This window comes from Pseudomyrmex gracilis, unplaced genomic scaffold (genome assembly GCF_002006095.1).
Source record: "Pseudomyrmex gracilis isolate BER0280 unplaced genomic scaffold, ASM200609v1 scaffold_74, whole genome shotgun sequence".
Classification (NCBI taxonomy): Eukaryota; Metazoa; Arthropoda; class Insecta; order Hymenoptera; family Formicidae; genus Pseudomyrmex; species Pseudomyrmex gracilis.
In genome coordinates this window covers 380,520-406,622 of record NW_018020658.1, presented here as the reverse complement: position 1 = coordinate 406,622, position 26,103 = coordinate 380,520, and the positions used below count along the sequence as shown (strand labels likewise).

The 26,103-nt window shown below is 39.8% G+C and overlaps 2 protein-coding genes across 24 annotated transcripts; one reads left to right on the top strand and one right to left on the bottom strand.

Annotated features, from left to right (window-relative positions):
- The first annotated feature begins 70 nt into the window (after positions 1 to 70).
- On the top strand, positions 71 to 22,717 carry LOC109854843 (AMP deaminase 2). Of its 16 annotated transcripts, none has more exons than XM_020428367.1 (13): positions 71 to 143; positions 2,097 to 2,236; positions 11,818 to 11,995; positions 16,784 to 16,937; positions 18,107 to 18,293; positions 19,127 to 19,476; positions 19,584 to 19,781; positions 19,915 to 20,210; positions 20,305 to 20,431; positions 20,519 to 20,682; positions 20,774 to 21,068; positions 21,158 to 21,268; positions 21,470 to 22,717. In XM_020428367.1, exons 2-13 carry the CDS (start codon positions 2,101 to 2,103, stop codon positions 21,638 to 21,640), a joined length of 2,367 nt encoding a protein of 788 aa, XP_020283956.1. In that variant the 5' UTR covers positions 71 to 143; positions 2,097 to 2,100; the 3' UTR covers positions 21,641 to 22,717. The 16 variants fall into 16 exon arrangements, with proteins under 16 accessions (XP_020283956.1, XP_020283954.1, XP_020283955.1 ...); XM_020428365.1 differs by having other exon boundaries at positions 73 to 143; positions 1,967 to 2,236; XM_020428366.1 differs by lacking the exon at positions 71 to 143 and adding an exon at positions 1,088 to 1,346.
- On the bottom strand, positions 22,708 to 25,493 carry LOC109854847 (UDP-xylose and UDP-N-acetylglucosamine transporter-like). 8 transcript variants are annotated; one of them, XM_020428391.1, is made up of 7 exons: positions 25,328 to 25,493; positions 25,037 to 25,137; positions 24,525 to 24,609; positions 24,053 to 24,269; positions 23,669 to 23,983; positions 23,416 to 23,567; positions 22,708 to 23,314 (listed from the first exon to the last, which is right to left on the bottom strand). In XM_020428391.1, the coding sequence occupies exons 3-7, from the start codon at positions 24,599 to 24,601 to the stop codon at positions 23,068 to 23,070; spliced, it is 1,008 nt and encodes a 335-aa protein (XP_020283980.1). In that variant the 5' UTR covers positions 24,602 to 24,609; positions 25,037 to 25,137; positions 25,328 to 25,493; the 3' UTR covers positions 22,708 to 23,067. The 8 variants fall into 8 exon arrangements, with proteins under 8 accessions (XP_020283980.1, XP_020283981.1, XP_020283983.1 ...); XM_020428392.1 differs by having other exon boundaries at positions 25,037 to 25,134; XM_020428394.1 differs by lacking the exon at positions 25,037 to 25,137.
- Between the last annotated feature and the right edge of the window lie 610 nt (positions 25,494 to 26,103).

Here is a 26,103-nt window from a genome sequence, read left to right as displayed (position 1 = left end):
ACCGGGCGTCGCGGCATCGCGCCTCGCCGGCCAATCGCCGCTTGGTGCCGCAGTGCCGTAGGAACAACGTTCTCCGGCACGGAGAAAAGTCGTCCCCGAGAGATTCTTCTTCGACACTGCTCCGTCGCGGATTTCACGACAAGGTAAGATGATTTTTTTACAGAGAAGATCGCATATATCTCTCTCTTTCTTTCTGTCTCTCTCTCTCTCTCTTTTTTTCTCTTCGTCGGAGAGTTATAAAACGCGGTGTGGAACTAATCGTCGCGATTCGATTTACTCAATTTTTTAGCGCTACAATTAATTTGAGCAAAATTGATCGTAAAACATAGCAATCGGAACTTCGCACCGGGTGTTCGCTGCAAGCTGGAATTGTTTTCTCCGTAGTAGAGTAATTAACTGACGCGTTAATTAAAGGTCAATATTGAACGAGTACATACACACGCACACACGCACACATACGTTCTCGTAATTACAAATTTCACACAGAGACAAACGAGAGAACAATATTTTATTATCGCGAGAGATTCTAATCAGGAGATTACAATCGGAAGAGATAATGTCGCGATTATCTGAAGCAAATGAAGTAAGTCACGGAGTACGTACGTCGTACATCAAAGTTTTCGTTATATATATCGAGCACCGTGACTTACGCGCGGGGCGACCATAATACACACGTCACTCATCGTTTACAACGCACGCGTGCGAGTGTGCATGTGTTTACGTGCGCGAACTGGAGAACTGTGTGCTCTCGACGATTAGTGACGATCGCGCAACGGATCTCAACTCCGGATTGTCTCTCGATTAAATCGAGATAACACAATATCTAGTTTGCGATCGCATCGCCAAAGAATCCGCGTTGTAGAATCCGCGTATGTGTGCGCGCACACGAGGGTGTACTCGTCGAGAGTGCCGTATTTTCTTGGTGCGCGATCGTTCTCTCCGTAATCAGTCGAATGACATTCTGCTGTCGAAGGTTCGGTGTGGTCGCGGCGAATTCTCGACGACGGAAAGCAACGCGTTGAACGTAACCAACGTCCATGCTGCCGCGTCGCGATTGGTCGGACTCGCGCGCCGCGCCGATACGCGATTCGCCCGTCGTCTCTCGTAGTCCCGTCCATTGTAGTCGTTCACCTCGGCGGCGGTGCGCGATATACAGGTAAAGAGAGCCGGTTGCGCGCGATTGTCCTCTCTCTCTCTGGATCTTCCTTCGCGCAGAGAAACGGGCGAGAGACGAAAGTCCAGCCCCGGCGTGTGACCCCGCGATTGTTAAAGTTACCACGACCACGCGCGGTGTGTGTTCGCAAATTGACAAGGCGAATAACGAAAGAGAGCATTGACATCTTCAGGTACGTAGTCATATGTTCGAATCTTGTATTTGAGAGATATCGTCGTAAGTTCATTTTGAGAGATGATACTCCGTAGCCATTATAAAAAGGCCCATCTTGAGATGAACTTTTGAGACTGTCTTAAAAATGAGATCGAATTATACCCGTCTATGTATGTGTGTACGTACACACACACACACACAGCTCGAACAATGCGGTGAATCATTAGCGTCGACTCATCGGCTAGCGCGAACCACGTGTTTTTTTTTTTTTAATCTCGGTTATTCTTTCGCACAAATTGATGACGTATTACACGCGATCGTGAAAGTTCTCGGGAGAGAGAACGGGGAAGACGCGCGCATATTTTTGTCATTTAGGATTTAAGTTACTTTTCGGAGTGGTATTTAAATTTCGGAATATTTTATATATATACATATATGTATATATTTTTGATATACAATATATATATTGTATATCAAATAAATTTAACTCAACAATTATTCCACAAATATTTCAAGTATGCAATCTCGACAAATAATGAATTTCAAAATTATACAATCTTTGAAGTTTATTAATTTATTTGTAATTAATTAAATGTTAATTCTGATTTTTTCTTATTGACTCTTTTACTTAAAATTTAGAAACGCGTGAAATTGTTGGATCCTTATCGCAACATCGGCGACTGATAAGACGGTTGACACAACCGGTCGTCGCAGTTTGTAAATAAACACGTCGCACGCTCCAAGACTGACTGCATACGCAAACTTGCAGAATTATGGAGGATGTGGTTCCCATCAACGGGGTGAAGGAGGTGAACGGCGGCGCGGACAGAATCTACTACGAGCTGGACGGTGAGGGCGATGCCGACAGCTCGACCACTCCGAGTCACAACGTGGATCACCATCGTGATCGTGAGTATTTCGCTATTGATTGCTCGTTGTGGAGTACTTCACGGTAACTAGAGCGCGCGCTGGTTCTCTGCGGCATTCTAATCAATCAGCTGCGGCGGTGCAGTAACACAGCGAGTCGCTGCAATTTCGCTGTCACAACCACGCGGACACATGATATAACAACGTTTGTATTTTAATATCGCAAAGCTATCAGAAAATGTCTTCCTTGACGGACGTTTCTCGGAAATAAGAAAGCCAAGAGAGAAAAAGTTCATTCTCTTCAATTTCTCCGAGTACCGAGATTAAAAAATTGATCTTCAAACAATGTTTATTTTCGTCGTGTTATTCGTTCGACATTTTTAAAAAACTCAGAAAATCGACGCGCGAGTCGTTTTTTTTTTTCAAAGAATTGAGCAACGTGTTTTTTTTTTCTAATTGTAATTTTGTTTCGAACGTAACGTGACTTTTAATTACCCTCGCTTTGTCATAATTGCACTCGCGAAACAAAAGTGCGAAACGTTCATACGGACGATGTTGTTGTAGCAGTCACGATTCGCGCTTAGTAGTTGCAACGTTTTATCTGACCGCACGGAAGGCGAAGTTAATTAAAGTTCGCGAGAGGAGAAGGATCGATACGAATTACACGGAGCGGGGCTTGAAGAAAATTATATATGCGTTCTCGAATTTCTCTCTCACGTTTTAGATTTTAGATTTTCTTTGTTGATCTTTGCAACGTGTATATAAAATAATAAATTTATGTGAGTAAATAAATGTGAGTAGATAAATGTTTGAAACATATATTTTAAAAAACACGGATTGTCCAACTGTTCACGTGTCGAAACCTCGTGTTGTATTTTTACTTTCGATGTCGCAATCCGAATCTATTTCGAGTATTTGATTATACAGTTTCAACAATTAGCACTTTTTTTTTTGTCAGCCGACGCCGAACGAAGGTGAGGAAATTTCGAAAATTGGCACGCGGCCTGATAGTCTCGTCTTCTAGCAGACGACCTAGCATTTTGGCTGCCGTCACAATGGTGCCGTCGAAACTTGCTCGTTTCGTCTCGTCAGTGCGACGCGAGACTTTCGGCATGTGAATATAAGCGAAGACAATGCGTGACATTTTAGTTTCGCGGCGGTAAAACTGCGGTTCGCGCGCGAACTGTCATCATCACGGTTTTGTTTTCGCGATTCGTTCCTCGCATCGATCGCGAATTAGACGAGATTGACGACAGAGGTGTGAGAAAGAAATTTCTTTCTTCGTGATACAACCGGGATTTGATAAGCGAAAAATTCGTGTAAAAACACACAGTTTTTTTACGTGCGCAATCGATTGGATCGGCGATTCTGACTGCTGTTTTTTTTTTGTTTCACGAAGTTCCCGTACGCAGTTGTAAGTCGATCTGATTGATCACAAACCCGGGGGTGAGTCGCAATAACTTTTCTGATGACAGAACAACAAGTACTTTTGTTTCGCAACACTCCGAATAGAAAATTAAATTTATTCAACTTCCGTCTCTCACGAAAAAAAAACAAATTTTAGACAAATCCGATTTATCAAGTAAATATTTATTTATACGTTTCTCGCAAACGGAATTTGACAAACTTGTTTGCGTGCGTCCGTGAACACGTTAATTAATCCAGAAAATAATTCAATTTACAATCAAACGATTTTGCGTTTCTGAATTTTGTCCAGTGTTTTTCTCGTCGCGTTCCGAGAGTCTCGTCTTCGCGGCCTTCGTAATGTTGGCATCAAGTTTAACAGGATTTGATTAGCGCTAGTATTTAGTGCGACGCGTGCGTGACGTGGAGCTAAAAGTGCGTCATGTGCTATTTAAAAGTCGCCCTGGGTGGATCGAATCATCGAGCGTTCATTATCGTAACGAAATTTTACGAAAGTCGAAGAGTTTCTCCGAATCGCAAAAAAGTACAAATAACGAAAGAAATAAATTTGCAAACGTTAAACGAATGCAAAAACTCTTGCAAATTTTCGTTTATTTCTGACGTAAAACTGAGAGAACTTTTTGAAAAAAAAAAACTTTTATTATATCAGAAGGAGACGACACGAGAGAGTTCGTTTGGCGATTAAACTTTCTGTCACAACCTAAATAATGTCGATCAGAGGCGTGACAACGTCGAGACGCGAGAGCGGGGCGTACTTCAATTCCTTGCGGTTGCCGAATTCTCTGATCGATCCGGATGAGTTTGTGTACAAAGGTAATGAAGCGAGTTCAAACGAGAAAGCGAGCTTGCGATATTATATCGTCTGATGTATTTAACCCCCCTCCCGTTTGAAATCGATCGTATCGTCTAATTGGCGAAAACGCATTCACGCCGTCACGTAACCGCGAAACTGTCCAAGATAGCAACATTTTTTTTGCGTTGTTCGAGAAGTATTTTTACAAAACTGTGCAAACAATTCTCCGACCGGACTTGAGGTCGTCACTATCAATCGTGGACTTGCTTTTTAATTAGTTTTTGCGTTTTAATTAGCTTTTTAATTTGTTTTCAAATTTTGCAAAAAGTGAAACCTATGAGTCAGTAAACAAATAAAGTCCCGTCGGAGAAATAACTTCAATGAATCTCTCGGTGTAAATAACAATGGCGAAAATAATTGTACATGTAAATAACAACGGTGAAATTAATTTTCACGTGATTGTCTTCTGTCAATAACACAGCTAACACTCGCTGCATTTCTTGTAATTGCGTTTTTTTTTTTATCAAAAATCGCTATGATTCCACGCGATGTGCATTTACTCTTATAAACGTAAACTTGCCTCTTTCTGGAATATTCCAACGTGAGTCACATCGCACTTATCTAAATCATGTTATAAATTGCTTTCACGTGAACGTAAAAACTATAAATAGACACGTAGTTTATAGAAAGTTTTACGGAGATTATCACGTCGAAGTACGTTTAATTTGATAAAACGAGAAGCGCTAATGTTTGCGAACAATGTGTGAATAATTTTCACATGTATGTCTTTCACAGTCAAGGTTGAGGTCTCGACATCGTTTCACTTATCTCGTGTTGCACACTTGCAACAGTTTTTGTTTCTACGGTTAGGTGTGTGCAAAATAATCACAAATCGATTATTTCGAATTTCGTCGGTTTCCAAATTTCTGATAAAAAGAGATAAGATTTAAATAACTGGCGCGTGTTAATTTTATTTTATTATTTATATTATACTTTAATTATTATAAGATTTCTATGTATTTAAATTTCTCTCTCGCATTGAGTCTTTTAATTCCAAGCGATGGCATCCGCATTACGGTGAACCCTGGCAAGCCACGATTCTCCTAAAGCTTTTCAAACATCGGTGCCAACGTGAGTACATCAAAAATACAAGACGCCAGTTTATTTTTGTTCCGCGACGCGCGGTATTTATAAACTAAAAATAAACCCTACAAGACGCGCGTCAGGTGAGAAGAAGGTTAGCGGACACGGTTTCTTGACGGGGACTCTTCGTCAGATATATTCAAAGATAATTCCGCGCGCTAATAAGAGGGCCGATATTGATCCTTTCTTCGCGAGTCTACCGTCTCTCCCCGCAATTGTCGTGCGCTGATTTTCTTGGCGCGCGCAAAACTACTTCTGCTGGCTGTCGGAGCCGGCAGCCAGAAATTGAATCACGCAAATTCACGCGATTCGTGCTGTAAATAGATATATAAACCCATATAGGATTCGATCGCGCGCTCGTTTTCTTTCTCGAACGTCCCTCGAGGAAATTTCCGCTGCTTATACTTACTCGCGTTCGCCGCTTGCGCCATGTGTAGCAAGTGTCGTCTAGACTCATCGTCGATGTAAAACACCGGTGACTATTTATCGACTGTTAGACTCGGCGTTCTCGTTGTTTATTTTGTTTCATTGAAAAACACACTCGCGTCGCGTTGTTGATTTTGCGTCAAAATCTATTCTAAACTATTTCGCAATAATATTCAATATAAGATATATTTTAATAATAAATAAATCGAAATCAAAAGCTCTGTATAAAAGTATTGTTTATTTAATGCTAACGTGTTCGCGCGAAGTTTTCGACGCGTCACTGCGGATGCGCGTCAAACTTTTCATCGCTTCGTTGCATTTAGCCTTGACGTCGCGGGATACGGTTCACAATGAGTTTCAATGAATCGTTTAATGTCTGACTCTGTAATTAGTGTGCGGAGTAAACACTTGTTTCGAAGTTAAGGAAGCGTATATAAGTCGTCGCGTTTTTCTTGATAAAATGAACCGCGATTATCGCCATTATCGCGCTGCTTACAAAAGCGAAGGTCTGTCGGAGTAACAAGAGTTTCAACGTCTATTTTTAAAAGATAAATATATATTTTATAATCTCTCGTTTAGCTATATAAAAATGGAGGTATTTTTATTTGAAATATATGCGATGGAGAAGAGATTGTATCGAGAATTCTGCTAGCACACAAGCGTGTACTCCGCATCGCATTTTTCTTTTCTAACAGACTTTCTCTCATCCGAAGGTCTCCGTAATATTCTTCTATGAGAGAGTGGTTTCAGATAGCTTTTGTTTGAATTTGCATAAAGCATTATTTAAATTGGAAATTTAAGAGCATGGAAAGAGAGATCCGCGTCTCTTTTCCTCCAATTAACGTTCTTTTTCTTCATTTTTTTTTGGAAACTAACCGCGAATCAAAAAGCGCGCGTTTCGAGAAATGTATTAATTTTGCAATTCGCAACTGCAGCTCGCATGACGCCGGATGACACATTGGATTGAAGAAAATTCTTCGCGCAGTTCGTGTTCGTAAGCACGAACATCAATTAGCGCGCGATTGGCGCACACGCGCGAAATCGCTCGCGGCGTGAGCGAACGAAAATCCGACTTTGCAATTAAATCACCGTAGTTGCTAAATCAGAGTTTGCAAATTCGTCTGCCGACGGAAGAGAAAAAGAAAAACAAAATGCTCGTTCACAGGTTTCAAGTCATATCATTCGCGCGGAAAATATTGACGTTTCACCGAGAAAATTACGTTCGTGTTTACAATTTGTTTTTTTTTTTTTTTTTTTTTTTTTAACGCACACATATTGCGACTTGTGTTTTTTTGCGAAGCGGCGTGTCTATTCGAATGTGAAATGAGAATTTATTATCTTTTACGAGCGTATCGCGTTCATAAAACAACACGTGACTCACTAGTAAGATTGTAGTATATTGCAATATCGATATTAGTCTCTTCTCTTTTATTTGTGTTATCAGCACGACCGTCAATCTTTGTCTTTTCTACTTGTTGCGGCAAATAATCGCGCGACTGGACGTTTTATCGCAATTTTCTTGAATTACTCCCTGAACTTTTTCAATTTTCCGTATATTTCTCTCTGTTTTAGTTTTTTTTAACCGGCGGCAACACATGGCTTTTATATATCTCATTCGGAGACTGACGCACTGTGTGCTCATATATATTATATCTCTTTTTAAAACTAAACGCATATATATTTTTCGCGTCGTTCGTTTCGCTCGCTCGCTCAAATCTGCCGCTGACACCTACGCAGCTGCGTACGCAAGTGGCAGCTTATGTGTCGCACTACGTCGGTATGTGGGTCACCCAAGAATAGATACGCAATCGAATGCAATAACAATGTCCGACGTATTTCTCTATGCGGTGTAAATAATTAAAAATTTCTCTGTTATGATATTTAAGAGGCGTCGGTTTTGTGTTTCACGTTTTTATTGGCAGAAAATGAATGTTTGTGCGATTCAAAAAGCCGAAGTGGACCGAATTAACAATGCGTGCGCGCGAGAATGGTACATTCACGCGTAGAACGCGGACGCATTCTATTATTATTAATCTCTCTCTCTCTCTCTCTCTCGGCGACACGTACACGTACGTCGCGAATGTTTTCTCGAAACGCACACACGCGTCTCGTTGTTTGTGCCAAGTTTGTCGCACGCGAGTTATGAATAAAACGCGCTGATGATTTTGCGAAAAACGTGACGAGTCCAAAAATCTCGTTGATATCTTCCCACGCTGTGACGCAATCAGAGATCTTTGAACATTTTTTATCTCTTCGATACGTTACGTACACACGCCGGGATATTAAATCTCGCGCGATAATAAAAAGCTCCGCATTAAGACTTAAGTGAAATTAACTGATAATTAAAACGTTCTCTTTTATCGCGGCGTGATTTTCGGTATTAATTTTCGTGTTTCCGAGGCTCAACAAATCCACTTGGAATAATTATAGATTATCTTCGTGTGCGCGTGTGTGTATTATACGCAATAAAATATGTCAAATGTTTCCGTTTCAGGAACGGAGCGCGCTAGTCATTCGATCATTATTTTGGCTTCCGAAAGATTCTCTCCACTTCGAGATGGTTTTTAACGTGCCAGAAGTTTTCTCATACGCGCGCGCGGATTTTTTCCGCGCGCGTAAACTCTGTCACGTGTGCACGCGGAATCCGTGACGTGCGACCATGCCAACGCATTCTGCATTACCCCTCGTGTCCTTTCCATTGCGTCTTGCAAGTTAGTCAGTGTGCATTCAACAGTTCTCTCTCACGACCAGTCGGTGATATTGGTCAGTGCCCTCCGAGACGCGCTGTCGACTAGACCACACGCGGTACTTACATACGTTTCTCTCCCCGAGAGAGAGAGAGAGAGAGAGAGAGAGCCTGAACTTCGTATCACACAATATCTCTCACGCGGAGCAGTGTTCGAATTTTCTCGCCGATAAGAACGCCGATAAGAACAAAACGATTCGAGGAAACACCTGGTCTAGCGCACAAGAGTTCGTGTATTATTTAATTAAAAAAAACAATCCGAGTCGCATCGATCGTTTTCGATTTGTCTGATAGATTTTAAGCTCAATTAAACGAGTTACTTCCGCGAGTTTGTTACAATCGATTTCAGGGGCTACTTGAGGCTTTTTGCTTTGTGAGTAACTTTGCGATAAAGTAAACTACGTTGTTAGCGCCGTCGAGGAAGAAACATTATAATTCGACGCTTCGCGATAACAAATACGCGCAATTCGTATTTGTTTTTTTAATTTTTTTTTTTTCCATAAAAGTTACGCTGCAATCACTGGTTCGTCGTGTGAGAACGGCGCTTTATCGACAACGTGAATAACGCGTGTATTATATGAATCTATATGTGCTGAGCGGCTCGTAACAACACGCGCCTCAAGATAAATACTCTTGCAACATTGCGAGACTCAAGTTGACCTCTTTTTTTTCTTCGATGTAAATCTATCTCTTTTTCTCTCTTCTCGTCTTCCTACCGAGAATTGACTTCGATAACGCGGCGCTGATCCCAGCACGAGAGGAAAGATACGAGGATTCTCACTGGATGTTTCAAATACATATCCTTCTCGCGCGAACAGTTTCGTGAATTTTATCTCGCGGATATTATTAAAAAATTCCGTATCGCGAGAAAATGTCCCGTCTTCGCGCGAAATCGGCTCGGAAGGAACAATGACTCGACGCGCGAATCGCTCGCGCCGGCATTGAAAAGCGCCGTTCTTTTCCGGCGCTTTCTGCGTATCGACCTTGCGGGAAATGCGCGGCGGAGCGATCTGGGAACACGACGACGCTTCCTCGGGTCATCTATTTATAAATGGAGCCTTGCGCTCGTCCGCCCGAGAGAGTTCACCCGAGTTGCTCGCGGCCGAAAGAAACGAGGCGGAAACGTCTCTGTTGACAATACGAATTTCTGCCAACGAGGGTTTTTTATTTTTTCGTGAGATTCTTCTTTTGTGTTCTTTTATTTTTTTTTTTTTCCGGGATACGCGGAAAATATACCGTGCCACTCTATCGCAAAGAAACTCCAAGTTAACTCTTATACGATAATTCGCGAGTCTCAGTTCAAAAAGCAAACGAAAAAATAGACATCGGTTCCATTCCCGTCGTGTTTCTCACATTCCGCAGATTAAAAACAAAACAAACAAACAAAAAAAATTAATTGGATTAAAATCGAGGACGGAGTTTTTCTCTCTCAGGGATTACACACACTTGTGTGTTTCCAAGATCGGGTTTTGTTTATTTCGTATTATTGTTTTGTTGCGCACACGCATGCACACACACGCTTCGCGACGAAGGAATAATAATCAACTTGTTTGTCTTGTTCGCAATGTTTACGTTTCAACGAATCCGTGTCAATCTCATGCAAATTACACACGCGTCGAGCTAACTGCGTTGTACACTGCGTGAAAAACTGATCACCCATGACGCAGTTCCAATTTGCTTCCTCGGAAATACAACTTTTCACCTATCCGCGCGTTTTTTTTCGCGAGATTTTTCTTGGTCCGCGAAGTTTCGTGTTTTTTTCGTCATTTTTTTAACAGTCGGAATATTACGATTGGTTGGAGTCGGAAATATAAAGGTTGATATTCTCTGAATATTATCCGTGACGCACAAAGATCGGGATCGAATAATCAGCCCTGATCGCGAACTCTTTGCCAACACGACGCAAATATATATACGACGTGTCGAAAAAATTTGCCGCTTCGTTCGCGGACGAAAACAGGCGGTCGTCGAGCGCCACGTTGCATTCTATTAATATCTCGTCATTGCGGGCTTTTTGTACAATAGACAAGTGTCGAGGGTTACGACGAGCTCTCTCTCTCCTCTCGTTGGTTCATTGATCACATCGTGAGAGAACCGACGCATCGACGGGATCGAGCGCGTTTTGAGACTCAGTTCAGAGACCGTTCGGAAGCAGAACGATCGAAATAACATTCGGTGAAGGAACAAGTAACTAATCGCGAGAAGCATTAGCCGCGAGTAACAATTAATTTAAAAAAAAAAAAAAAAACGCTATTAATTTGCTATTCATTTATAATTAGTCGTCGAACGGTCATCATTGTCAGTCGTTTGTTTTTATGTATTTTCGTTTCGAATACGCAAACTCGGGAGTGAAAAATAGAGAATTTTTATTACCGAGTCAATTATCTTAAGTGTGTGTATGTGGGTTGTCGTTTTTATCTTGTGTATCTTCGACGATCGATTGTTTCAAGTGTTTCTTTCGAACAGCGACGTCGTGCAAACACAAGTGTGAGAATCGAAAGTTATATAAAAACTGACTTGCAAGGACGCGTGTAATTTTATTATTTGCGTATAAGCGATTCGTGTTGAACGAATAACGCACGCAATTCCCGAGAAATGGGAAATGAGAACGAAACTCTCGAGGTGTACAAGCGCAATTCCGTCACCGAGTGGTTGCAGAAAACCGGACAAGTCGCAGATTCCTCTGCGGACAATGGTAAATTCTCCGATTATTTCGACGAATTTGCGTTCTATCTATCTCTCTCTCGCAATTTGTTTCCAGAGTTCAATTTCGTCTGTTGCTTTTGTGGAAAAAAACTCACAAATCTCGTGTGACGTGACAAATACTTTCGACATGCTTGTGTAAAATTCCACGCTATGATAAGAAACGATATTTCGGAGTCTAACAATTTTTATCCGCGTGTGTCATCACACTTAAATTTTTACAATTTCTTTGCTACGAGTCATTCATATATGTATTTGTGTGCGTGACGAAGTGTGAAAAAATTAATGCAATAAATTATTGTTATTAGAAAAAAAAAGACAATAATATAAGATGTTAACATATCGAAATAAAGTAATAAATTTATGATTTTGTCTTTCAAAACACAGGTAGCGAAAGCCCGATTTTCGGAATTGCGGAAAGTGGCGGACCTGGCACGGGAAGTGGTGCCACCCTGAGGCTCGCGTCCGAGCTGCCGAACGAGATTTCCGCACCCTATGAAGTACCGCAATTCCCGATCGAGCAGATCGAGAAGAAACTTTTGATCCAACGACAACTGACCGTCAAGTAAGTTTGTGCGCGCGATTAGATTGCCAGCTCGAAAAATAAAAATTAAATGCCTAATACAATGTAAATATTTTTTTTGTCACATAAATAAAAAAATAAAAATTCTAATTAAAAAATTACAAGAGAGTTACGATGGCTCTCAAATTTGTATAAATAAAGAAAATGGTTTTCTTTATTTGTGCAAATTATAAACATATATATATATATATAATATATGTGTATAATTTTATCTCTGTCACTTTATTTATTTAATTTCTTGCAAAACTGAGATTCTATCTACCGATAATTCTAAACCGAAAATAAAACTCATCTCGGCATATTGATCGATGAGACGAGTTTATTTATAAAACACGCGTTTTGCGCATCGCAATTAAATCCATTTTTTATATATATTTTTTTTATACACAAAGCGCGTACTGAACGCGAGAAAAATATGCAAAGGCGGTCGTTCGCGCGTCACCGGGTAACACAATCTTCGCTTATCTTCAGTGTAACATGAAAATCCTTAAGAGAAGACGCGGATCACCTTGGGATGGCCGTTGATCGCCAATATAAAAGTCGTCGTTGTCGTTGTCGTCGTCTTCGTGAACGGAATTCTCTCTCGTTGCTACAGCCAATAAAGCTGCGATCAATAATTCAACGCGGATCGTGTGCTTGTCTGGCCTCGCGAGATGTTTGATACATAACGGCGATAATTTAAATCGAAATATACATAAGTGTCATAATCGTCACCAATTATTTTCAAATCCTTTCGTGTGTAAAAGCTAGAATCGAAAAAAGAGAAACGAATTTGCAATCTCTTCCGAGCGTAACATGCCCCGTCGAATATTTTCAACCAGAAAATTTCAACGGAAAACGCGAGTTTTTAAGGTCGGCGAATTCAAACGCGAGATCGTGTGGAACACCCTGTGTAGTGACCTCCACCTCAAAAATCGATCGTGTACCTGGTCTACGCTAGTGAAACACAATATACAAATATGCTTATTCGAAGAAGTTCATGTTTGTTCGTGACCTCTCTCTCGGTGCTTCGACGTTGTTGCAAAATATGTATCACAGAGATATCACAGTACATACGTACGTCACTTGGTATCTTTCGTAAAAGCACGGAAATAAATATTTTGTCCGACGTATCGCTCTGGCAATGTTCTGAGAAACGTATTATAGCGACAATAAGTTAAAAAAAATTCTAACAACGAATTAACGTCACATAAGTAACACAGTTAGGTTGTCACAAAATTTTTTAATTCAAATCTCGAGACAACGCATTGAATTTACATTTTCACGGAAAGATCGTTCGAAAAGATGATTCGAAGAGAATCTCTCGACGCACACTTTCCACGCATTTTGTATTCGTTTCGTGCGCCGTATACATGATTTTTTTTTTCTTTTGCATCGCAATCACACACATTTTAATAAGTACTCTGTATGTATAAAACGATTGAAATGGAGCGTAAGAAAGCCGTGTCACGTAAGCGGAAACCATGTATCGGCGGCCGTCTTTACATGCAATCGCGGAGTGCTGGTCGCGCAAAACGACCAGGTGGAGAGGAGGTGGAGACACGCCGAGCGAGACCGGGGGGTTGCTTCACCCTCCTCGGCCATCCGTTGCTTCAGTGCTGATGCGACCGTCGTTGATGTTGGATGTGTTATTCTCGATGGCGCGCGCAATTTCCGGCACGTCACAGTGTTGCACGCGCGGTGTAGGACGTTAGGTATCATCATTTCTCAACACACAGAGGAGAGACTCGGTGTCGGTGTTCACATTATATCGAAAATGACCCGGTAACCGAGAGAGAGTCACGAACTCGACACAGTTTGCTTCGCCATTGCTTGTATAAATTCTGGAATCTCTGAAATTCGACGTTTGTATCGAATGCAATTTATTAGAAGGAAAAAAACAGACAAAACTATGTAATTAATTGTTCCACCAATTAATCGGGACGAATATTTGACGAGACAATTCGCGTCGGGAATCAATCGTCGGGACTTCGTTATTTATATTTCGAGAACGGCGCTTTCGTGAATTTAAATGAGATGTAAATTACATATCGTACACACAGATACGCGGCTACACGAAGCGACGTGATAAGCGCTCGCGTTATATGCCGCAACGCCGCATAGAGAGACGCTATGCCACAAACACACACATATACACGCAACGTAGAATTTTGTCGCTCTTTCGCCACATTTTGTAACGATGTTTGTCAACCAGGTCGTCACGCCAGATGCAAAACGACGAAATGTCGAGATACAAACGGAAAACGTAATGTAGCGTCGATTTGGCAATTATGTAAACGATACGCATGAATTAATGGAAATTACATTTGAAATACCTAAGCGCGGTCCTTTTAATTTGCACGCTTCTCTGTGCGTGAATTAATTTGATCTGTTTTTCTTCTCCCTGTAATTATTTTAACAACGTAATTAAAATGTGCTCGTAGCTTTTCTCAGTCACGTTAATTCAAATATTTACGTAGAGAATTAATAAGGAGAGACTGCAAGGAACACGAGTCGGTGATGACGATTACGTTCAGCTGATACTCGAAGGGGAAAATGTAGCAACTCGGAAAACCCACGCCTGAGACGGTAAAAAAAGCCGGAGAAAAAATCCCCGCGTGGGCCACGCTGTAATTTAGTTTCCGCGCGAGAAAAAAAAAACACTTTCGGCTAATTGTGACGAAGATGTCGTAATTAATCGGAAAGACGACGCGATCGAGAAACGCGAGAACACGTTTGGTGACCGAGGACGATTTTTCGCACGAGGATCTTCCGTATATATCGAGAAAAAGAGTGAAAAAAAAAAAAAAAAAAAAAAAAAATGAAAACGGAACGAGACGCGTCACTTTCGCACGGCGATTTGTTCCGCGCTTAAGAAAGCACACGATCGATCGGCAGCACGTGGCATCGATCACGTAACATGTTCGCCGGCGCGAACGAGTCAAAACGATGGACGAGGGATAATAGGATTCTCCTGAGGTAATTCATTCATACTTCGGAATTTTCCGATAAGAAACGACAGGTTATATACCATTGTTTTCAGAAGACATAGATGAAGAAAGAAGCGAGGTTTCGCTGCACCGGGTTTTTTTTTTTTTTTTTTGTCAGTTTTATGTAATGACGTGCTTGCGACCAGAAAGTGTTACAATGTTTTTTTTTTTTTTTTTAAATTTTTTAAGCGCGTAACGCGACGCCATGTTGCGATGTAATGCATTATTAATAAAAGTTACAAATAGGCGTGTAGTGAGCAAACAAGTGAGCAAACATTCGCGTGGGTCGCCCAAAGAAGATCGTGTCTAAATTGTCAACCGTCGTTATGTCGCCAGACGCGCCATGACCTTTTGTATGATCTTTTCTAGTGACCCTTTAGCGAATTTTTTTATGTCAACACAACGTGCGTCAATTAAACAGTATTATATTGATTTGCGCGTCGGCAAAAGTTGCGAAAGGTCGTTGCGTCCGGTGAAATGACGCCGGATAAAAATTTTCTTTGATCTCTTTTTTTTGGCGACTCGCGTCGAGTTTTTATTATTTAAAACGGTCTGGTGTGATGTGTGTTTTTTTTGTCTCTCAATTGTTAGGAAGTTTCTACTTTACATTATTATCCCGATTAAAAAGAGAGAAAGAAAAAAGTTCAAATATTTAACTGTAATTTTTGGTTCTCAAATATTTAACTGTAAGTCTGAATGGGGATTTTATCTTTGTTCTCTCTAACACTCTCTTTAAAAATCAGTAAAAATAAAAATTTATGTAAAACTGTTTTCTTGCTAAATAAACCGTAGGACATGTTAATAGACATGTTAATAGACACTAGAAAGAAAATGCCAGAATTTTTCTAATTTCTCTACTAATTTAATTTAAAATAAAATGCGTCAGACCCAAATTTCAGATCCCAATAAAATCGATTTTTAGGATGATATTGATCTTGTAAGCGTTTCAACATCATCGAGTCAGAGTTTTTTTAATTTGCCTTTGCTTTTGAGAGACAGAAGAAGATTTGCGTATCGCGAGACGCGATATAAATTTTCCGCTTGAAATTCTCTTTTTTCTCGAGAGTCAAAAGTCGAAACAAAAAAAAACACCGCACCTACATCACGACTCGTTAAAATTTAAATCGTCCTTTTTCTCTTATGCAATTATGTACACACCACTCTCGATCGCAAAACTACACACTTCATTCGCCTTCACGTTGTGCAGTGGTGAATTAATTCCGCTATAAATTGTTCCCTCCTCCGCGCGTCGGCATCTGCGAAAGAGCGTACGGAACAATTTCAGATACTCGCACGCATGCACAAATACCGTTGCATCGCGCGACATATGTACGTATACACGCGCGTACAATACAATGCGAGAGAAAAATCTCGCGTTTCACACAGAGAACTTGAACAAAAACATAAAAAACCTCACACACACACAAACACTTGATAATAGCGTGTGTAAAATATTATTATAATTAAAAAAATTTAATTAAATATTGTTTTGTATTTAATTTCGAAATAGATTTTACAGTGGAATCGACAAACTCGCGAGCGTGAATATTGAATATTATTCCGCACGTTGCATTTAATGCAATATATACTCTTTCTCTCTGATTACGCTCTCGTGTGAAAACACATCGTTTTTATTATTAACGCGCATTGATTTGTTATCGTGGGACCAGTTTTTGTTGTGCGCGCAAATTGAGTTTTACATACATATACAGTTTGTATTTGTTACACAATAAGCTTGTTATTGCGAAGCAGAATTGACTCTTCGACGGGAGTTAACGGGAGGTTTGTTTTTGTTGGACAGAGCTGCGAAGGACCTTGAGGAACGTCGCAGTCATTACGAGCCGTCGCTTCATCCGGGAGTACCCGATGACACCGATCACAGCTTCAAAATCGAAGAAAATGACTTCGTACCCCACTTCCAACGAGTCTCCATTTCCGGAGAGGATACTTCCGGAGTGAGTATTTCAGAGAATATTGCCAAGTGCGCAGTTTTCCGATAGATCTCCGGTAATAAACGCTGATAAAAACGCTAATAATTAATAACTAGTAAAAATAATAGTAATTTAATACATTTAATAAATATTTCTTTTTCAATTTAATTGCCAAAAGTTTCAAGAGAAAATATTCATTAAAATATCGACGTGACACATCGCAATTTCCGCTTTATATAGTTTTACGGATGTTAATTTGCACACGAGAGTGTCTCTGAAGATTTCGCGCGAAATGGAAACCCTGGGACTGCAGGGACTTACACGAGAGAGAAACCTTTGGTCGTCAATTCTCGATTGCCTTTTTTTTACCTTGCACGTGCATTGATCTAAAAAAAAGAGAAATATATTCCAAAGAAAATATTCTAAAGAAATCGAATGTCTTTATTTATTTTCTACCTTCGATGTCAAATATATATATATATATATATCGAAATTATTCTCTCTTTTTCTACATCATGCACATTTTTTATTTGAGGCAGATGTGCGAAAATAATTCTGACATCGTTCAATATAAACAGAAGAAAAAAGAGCCGAAACAATTTTGCGTTAAAGTATCGTTTTATTACGTCAATTATACAAAATGTATACGCATATATGTATACACGTGTTTCGATTCACATTCAGATTTCCTCCTCTCTCATTGCCAACAAAATAAAATCACGGTGCTTGAATAAATGTTCAGTACGAAAATAATTAAATTATCAGCGTTATTTATATTAAATCACTGATCAATTTCTGCGTTATTGTCGGGTTTTTCATTTTTATTGTATCGTCGTCATTTTGCGATCTCTGATTCGGATTTTTTTCGGACATTAACGAAGATATGAATCTGGGTCAAAACGCGCATATATACAATAATTGGTCGATTAAAACAATTATTTTTTAACGCAACCTTTTTTTCGTTTGCCTCTTGTTTGCTTTTTTCTTTTCAAATATATGTAAATAATGTTATTGCACATTTTTACCTGTAGAAAATTAATAAAACAAAATCCAAAAATATTAAGTTACTCTAAACTTCAACAAATTATCTTATCGCTCGTGAGTGGAGCATTCTCAAATATTTTGGTTTGTTTGTTTTTTTTTTTTTTTTTTTTCCATAAATGACGTGAGAGTACGTGTGTGTATGTGCGCAGGTACCTCTGGAAGACCTTCAAAGAGCCTCGAAAATGTTGGTGCAAGCGTTGGCGATACGCGACAAATACATGAGCAACTCCAAGCAGAGCTTCCCTTCCATCACGTCGCGATTTTTACGTAGCATCGATAAGAGACCGTTCACCACGGACGATGAAGTTCATCACGACGATCGTAAAGCTATCGAAGGTATTTTTTCATATAATATACACATGTCGCTTTTTATATAATATACATGTCGAGACGAAAATCGTCGTGTCACAAAGAAAGCTGTGAATCCTCAATGTCCTCCGCACTTTCGTTGATGTAATAATCGTCTCCTTGTTCTCTATCCTGAAAGCTACCACGTGAGTGTCGTCTTTACGAGAGACATATTCCCAACGTGATTAACACTAATATTTAGGCGCTTCAAAGCCGATAACGCAAATCGAGCTGTCGTTCCGTGTTTTGTTAATTGTAATTTTTTTCTCTTCTGTTATTGTCGAACGAAAGAAAACAAAACGAGATATACGCGCAGTGCGTGTATTCTCTTGACTGTGTACGCAGCTGCTCCCAGCCGCTGGAGTTTTGTAAGGCACCGCTTTTTGTACACGTTTCGTAGCGTTTATTTCAAGCACCACGTATTTTAAGTTTATAATGACGATGTTATACAAAGTCAGCTTTTTATTGCATATTTCCTAAGGGAAAGAGCCGCTGGATATTGCGAACGAAATCAGGGAAGCTCGATCCGACGCGGACATCGACGCGCTGATCAAAGACGTCTCACGGACAGGTCCTCCTTAGTACCTACATAATTACTATCCTTTGTACACCTTTGATTTTCCTGTTGCACGCTGTTTCGAATCGCGTATATTATAGCTGGCTACTAAGTATATAAAGTCTATATGTACATGTACATATCGGGAGAGATATATAATTTCGTGTCAAAGAGATACGAAGTAAACAGCGTTGCGGCAACCGATGTTAACGACACGGCCGAACGACGTCTCGCGTTAATGCGTTTTATCTTCGATTGCTATTAGATCATCCGGTACACGCGCCCGCGTCCCGGGGCGATCCGTGGGAGTGCGAATTTCCGGCGACGAAAAATTACAGGATCGCGCCGATCAACGGCGTGTTCAACGTGTTTGCAAACGACGACGACCTGGCCGCCGGCAAACCGATTCCGTACTCGTATCCGGATCTGGCGACTTTTGTTCAGGACATGAACCTGTTGTGCGCGATGATAGCCGATGGACCTCTCAAGTCCTTCTGCTATCGGAGACTGAGCTACCTCTCGTCCAAGTATCAGTTGCACGTGCTGCTGAACGAGCTCAGAGAACTCGCGAGCCAGAAGGCCGTTCCTCATAGAGACTTCTACAATATTAGAAAGGTCTGCGACCACATACTGTGAAAAACAATATTTCTTAAAACTCCCGAAGAAATCAAGATAACTTTGTTTCAAATTTAAATGAGTTGAGTGATAAATAATTCCCACAGGTCGATACTCACATTCATGCGGCTTCGTGTATGAATCAGAAGCATCTGCTCAGGTTCATTAAGAAAACATTGAAGAACCACGCGGACGAAGTGGTGACTTGCTCGAAAAGCGGGGAGACCATGACATTACGAGAAGTTTTTCAGTCTATGAATCTGACAACCTACGATTTGAGCGTTGACATGTTGGACGTACACGCAGTAAGTGCAAGAGTGGAGAACTTATTCTTACATATATATATATATAATTCGAAAACTATTTTTTTTTAAATAAATATGTAACATTAAACAATTTTAATATAAAAAAAATGGCAAGTTTATTTTCTTCTCGCAGGACAGAAACACGTTTCACAGATTTGACAAGTTCAACGCAAAGTACAATCCGATCGGTGAAAGTCGGTTGCGCGAGGTCTTCCTGAAGACCGACAACTATTTGAACGGCAAATATTTTGCTAGGATAATCAAGGAAGTAGCAAGCGATCTTGAAGAGTCGAAATATCAGAACGCCGAGTTGCGTCTTTCTATATACGGTAAGAGTCCGGAAGAGTGGGACAAGTTGGCCAAATGGGCGATTCATGGCGATGTCTATTCGGACAACGTACGCTGGCTCATACAGATTCCTAGATTATAGTAAGTGCAACTCGTGTGCGGCATATATATATATATATATATAAGACCTTGGCTTAGCCAATGATTTTATAACATACGTGTTTACATCTTGCAGCGATATTTTCAAGCTCAACAAACTCATGACGAACTTTCAAGAGATCATCAATAATATTTTTCTGCCGCTTTTTGAGGTGACCAACGATGCGAATTCTCATCCAGAGCTGCATAAATTTCTTCAATATGTACGTTTACTTTATCGTTGATTTATATAAAAATCTTTAATATCTTTTCATATGATGTTCTTACAATTTTGTTGTGCAACTTTACAGGTGATAGGTTTTGATTCCGTAGACGACGAAAGCAAACCGGAAAATCCTCTCTTTGACAAGGACGTTTCTCCACCCGCGGAATGGGACGACGTGGAAAATCCACCGTACGGATATTACCAGTACTACACTTACGCAAACATGACGGTTCTCAATCACTTTAGAGCGTACGTTGTCCTTCAGAAGTTTTTGTTTGAAATTTTGATAAATTATCGCGCATGACACATTTTTGACGTGTAAATAAACTTTTTTTTACAGAGAGCAAGGCTTGAACACGTTCGTTCTGAGACCTCACTGCGGCGAAGCCGGACCGGTTCAACATCTCGTGTGCGGATACATGATGGCGGAGAATATTTCGCACGGTTTGCTGCTCAGGAAGGTCCCCGTACTTCAGTATCTGTACTACTTGGCGCAGATCGGCATCGCGATGTCGCCGCTCAGTAACAATTCGCTTTTCTTGAACTATCATCGCAATCCGCTTCCGGAGTATCTCGCCAGAGGACTGTGTATAAGCTTGTCTACCGATGACCCTCTTCAATTCCATTTTACCAAGGTAAAACGAATAAAAAATTTATTACTGCGTAACATAAGTAATAGTTATTATATATGATTGTTATATTTCTGTTACGTTATGATATATAGGAACCATTGATGGAAGAATACAGTATTGCCGCCCAAGTGTGGAAGCTCAGTTCGTGCGACATGTGTGAGTTGGCACGTAACTCCGTTCTCATGAGCGGTTTTCCGCACAAGGTAAGTAATTCAGCTACTATATGCGTGTTGCGCATATAAAGTGCAATTAAGGAATTTACTTGCCGTTTCCTCATGACTCCTGATTTATGCGTTGTAATATCTCTTGTGTCTCGAGCTTCTGTTCCGTAAATTTGTTCAACGCGCATCAACGCGATTTACCGCCCGTAACATTCTCCGTGCAACCGTTCCCCTGTGTTACAGAGCAAGCAGTACTGGCTGGGACCGAACTACACGAAGGAGGGAGTTGCCGGTAACGATATCACGCGAACCAACGTGCCGGATATACGGGTGGCCTATCGATACGAGACTCTGGTCGACGAACTGTCCAATATCTTCAAGGTCGTAGAGAAACCTGAGTCACTTCCATTTTAATAAATTGATTGTCGATCGGAATCGAGCGCGTCACGGCGCTTATATTATTATATATACACGACGGCAATGGCATTCGGTTTATAAACGAATTACAATTGTATTCACGCGACCTACCCTTGCAATTCTTGGTCTCTCTTGTTAGATAGAGGGGAAGAGCTGACACGGATATCAGTTCCAATAAAATTTGGATCACTCGAATTACGCTTTAGACAAAGTTTAATTTCGAGGATAAATAATTTTTGCAATTAGAGTTTTAGATTGATGATGAGAGGCAAGCGTTGCGTCTATATATATTTTATATATTTTTTTACAAAGACCTCGACTGCAAGGGCGAGTCAAAAAATTAATATGTACACGTATGTTGACCAATTTACTAATAACTGTTATAAAAGATAATTAATTTCTTCTTTCAACATAATCACGCATCTATAATAATATTGTAATACGAAACTGCGCTAAAAAGTCGAGTATCACAATACTTTAGTGTTAAGTATGGCTTAGAAGAAGAAATCTATTGTTTTCTTTTTCAAATATCTCGGCTGTGTTCGACAACAGCGATATGTATTTTTTCCTGAGATTTAGTCTTATTCTCTTTTTGTACATTTATATTATGAAATTGTGTAATTTCGACATTTGTTTTTAGTGAGCATTCAAACAGCGCTGGCTCGTATGCGGACAATTTAACTTATACACAAATGTATACACTCACACATACACACAACTATGTGCATAGTTTTTTTTCGTACATCGTAGATAGGAATTTAGTTCAAATTATAGATAATAAAAACGAAGAAAAATTTCGTTTTCGTACGACCTCTACATGCGTGCCAAGCTATGATCCGGCGGTGAGATACGTGTCTCTTAATTTTAAAGCTAAATGTTTTTTTTCTGTTTGCAGAGAAAAACAAACTTTTTCGAACAACGAGCCTAATTAAGCGACGTATGTTGATCACTCGAACATTGTGTAACCTGATGCTGTATTTAAATTGTTGTTAGGTAGAGAAGAAAAAGAAAATATATTTATTGTAAAAAGTATATATTATGAAAACAGAAATATACTTGCATCGTTAAAATTGACTCTTTTTATACATTTATTAATGATTTCTCAATCAATTTTACATGCGAGCAAACAGAAATTCACGTTTGAATTGACGTAAATCTAACATTGTGAGGTAGAATTAATATATCACAAAAAAAAAGCTTTATAAATTTGTACAAAATAACGCGGACGGCACCATTTATTCTATTTCGGTCTTAAACGCATTCAAGACAATTTGTTTTTTGACGAACAAAAGCGCGTAAGAGAAAATTTTCTCGAATATCATATGATTTGTTAAACGTAAACATTTTGTTTACGTTTAACATATATGCAAACGTGATGATATATGTAAACGTTTTATTTATGTCGCAATGTTTACATTAAATTTTTATTCCGTTTTCTTCGTCTTGGATACAGATCGCAAGCTTTCCGTGATCTTTGGCACCACTTCCGTGAATATAATCGTACCCACGAAGACTAGCAGTGTGCCGATCCAGTGATATATGGTAAATGGATTCTTGAAATAGACTATAGAGAACAATAGCGACAGAAACTTCCGCAGCGTTATTACCAGCGTGACGGTGAGGGAGCTGCATTCTGTGGTCAACACGAATACAGAACTGATGCACATGTATCTGAAAAACCGCGATTAAGGACAATATTCCGCAATTGATTACATTTTATCACTTTGTGTGTATATAATGTAGTATACTAAAATGTAATAACAAAAGGATACTGTGTTAAAATATTCCCAATCAAATACGCGACCAACGATGGCATGTGTAAGCCGAGCAGAGGCAATTTCAACGATTCCGATGCGAGCGCGAACTTCCAATGATCGTAAATATTGGGTGCTAATGTTAAAAAGAATGGCAGAGGCAACAAATGCTGAAAAGACGTTTTCACATAATTGTATCAAAAATTTTCTTCGTGTCCTATTTTTTTGTTGATATGTTTAACACGACAAAGAAACAGTAAAAAGCTTATACCGTATAATATAATGCCTCTCGCGCATTTTTGCCGTATCGTTTGTGCAGCGTTTCCTGATAGATGCCCATTCTGGCGGACACAAATAACGCAATTGTTAGCAGAGATATGCCTAAACTCCACCAGAAGAGATCCTCCAACGGCGTTGTGGGCACCTGGTCCGCATTCTTTTGCCGCAGCGACTTTATCTCCTTTCCGCTGACAATTGTGCAAATCGCTATACCCGAAGTAATCATAAATACTGACAGGTACTTGCTAAATGCATACATTTTCTTCAATATAATAATACCCATAATCATGTTAGCTATGAGAGAACCCTGGAAAAATGCAACGCATGTTCTAACATAGTTTCTTTCAAAAGTTTAAAATCTCACTTGTATACTTACAGCTCTAAAGATCATGTGCAACGGCATAGGAATGTTAAAATCGAACGCGTAATTATTGCACACGTTGGCGACAAAGAACATTGTAACTAAAACAAAATAGTCCTTTATTCCTATATTTGGCTTAACGGTCCCACACTTGTGTGTAAACAGAAATCCTTCGATAGCTATAAATAGGAACTGTGCGAATGTGATGAGGTTTCCGCTGCCAGGATCATCTCTACAATTGAATTTTATAAAATTCAGATTTTATTCAGACTTTATTCTAGATTTACGTACACACGGACAACAGACAAACAAATTGTTTTTGTTCTTAAAAACTATCATCTTATGTACATTTTTTGTAAAAAAAAAAAAACAAAAACAAAAAAAGAAAAATAGCAATTTTCTTGTAAGATACTTGTAAAGCGCTGTATTTATTACGTAACTGCGAATTGACCGAGTCATCGGTCGTCATTTAGAAGCTTTTACTCACTTGACAAGCAGTTCTAAGAAGACGACGTTGGTGCAGCAGCCGAGGAAAACGCAAAAGATCGCGATAGTTGCCCGCATTGTGCCACCTGAGAGAGACATTTCTTTTTGGTTTTCTTTATTGATCAAAACACAGATACGGTATAATATAACTTAACCTAGAACCTTCGCACGTTAATCCGTCAACGCACTGCACACGACCAAATTATCAGCGACTTACGCGTTGTGTACGCGTTATGTACGCTTTACAATCCGCGGTTTGTATACATATATGCATAAGAAACTACGTAGACCGGCCCAGTGGTCTCGCGGCCTGAGTGCAGGGGGCTGCGAACCTTGTGGAGGTCCCGAGTTCTCGAATCCGCACTCACCACCTTAAGGATTTTTCCGGGCCGGTCCCTTTCAACCAAGTTTATTGATTGATCGGCGAACTTAATCGGGACCTCCAAATAAATTAATTCGGGTGTATTCCCGAATTAAAATTCCCCTCCCACAAGGCGATCTTAGTCATAACACCTTGAGCACGAGTCTTGACAACAGATGGGGCACGCTACTGTGAAAAGACGGCCGTGTATCACGTGGTTGTAGTCTCCCCACTGCACATCATATCCTCTCTCCTCACATTCAGCATAGAGGAAAAAAGAAAAACGGAGAGTATAGAATACAACGAGAATATTAGAGAAGATAATGTGTTTGTCATATAGCCAACAAAAACCGTGCAGGTGGCTGAAGGTACGTTAAAGACCCGTAAGAAAAAAAAAAAAAGCGAAACTACCTTCGGTCGTCTAGTGGTTATTAGGACCTTACCTTGTGTCTTGTTGTGACCGTAGTAACCCAGAATCCTAATCACGGCAATGTGTGTGGCTGCGTTCGGGGAGCACACTATCAGCGCTATTGCGTAATTCTATTTTTCTTTTACATCTAATGAGCAATAAAGACAGAATGATGCTGAACAGCGCTGATAGTGCGCTCCCCGAACGCAGTCTGTACAAGCTGACAAAAGTTGGCGCTGTATTTAAATATTTTGCAGCGCACGCGTTTGCGCGTTCTACGAATCAATAGAACGCCAGAGACTCTCTTGTTTGCTTGGAAATCGAACACTCGTGTCTTTGAGAGATATTTAAAAACTCCCCCCTGAAGCAGAGAGACGGCAATGTGATGTTGGAAAATTGTCAGAATTTTATTGTCTCTGTAAGCATCCCAGCATAGATGTTCAAGAAATATTCTAAAACTGAATAATCTCTGGTGGATATTGCACAAAATCTAATCAGGTAAGATATTTTGAGAAATCGCGCGCTGTGCGTGTGGAGTATTGTAAGAATTAGAATAACTGTGTTAGTGGAATTATATAATTGGATGATATTTAGTGGAATTATATAATTGGATGATATTTATTTGTAATAAGTCGATTATATTCTTTTTTAAGATAACAGTACAAAATTATATCGTGTCTTATCTTTTAAAACAAGCATATATATATATATATATGTATATATATATATATATGTGTAAAATCAATTCATTGAATTAAACACACGTATTAATGATTACTATCAATATTTCGCTTATATATGTACATGCGC

Excerpts from the sequence above, each read along its gene's own strand:
- LOC109854843 (XM_020428380.1), top strand. The coding sequence starts at position 11,323 with ATGGGAAATGAGAACGAAACTCTCGAGGTGTACAAGCGCAATTCCGTC. Across the intron at positions 18,294-18,786 it reads CGATCGTAAAGCTATCGAAG|GGAAAGAGCCGCTGGATATT; the intron begins GTATTTTTTCAT and ends ATATTTCCTAAG. Across the intron at positions 20,211-20,304 it reads ATACAGATTCCTAGATTATA|CGATATTTTCAAGCTCAACA; the intron begins GTAAGTGCAACT and ends TACATCTTGCAG.
- LOC109854847 (XM_020428387.1), bottom strand. The coding sequence starts at position 24,622 with ATGTCTCTCTCAGGTGGCACAATGCGGGCAACTATCGCGATCTTTTGC. Across the intron at positions 23,568-23,668 it reads GAGAGGCATTATATTATACG|CATTTGTTGCCTCTGCCATT; the intron begins GTATAAGCTTTT and ends ACGTCTTTTCAG. Across the intron at positions 23,315-23,415 it reads ATTGGGAATATTTTAACACA|ATACATGTGCATCAGTTCTG; the intron begins GTATCCTTTTGT and ends GCGGTTTTTCAG.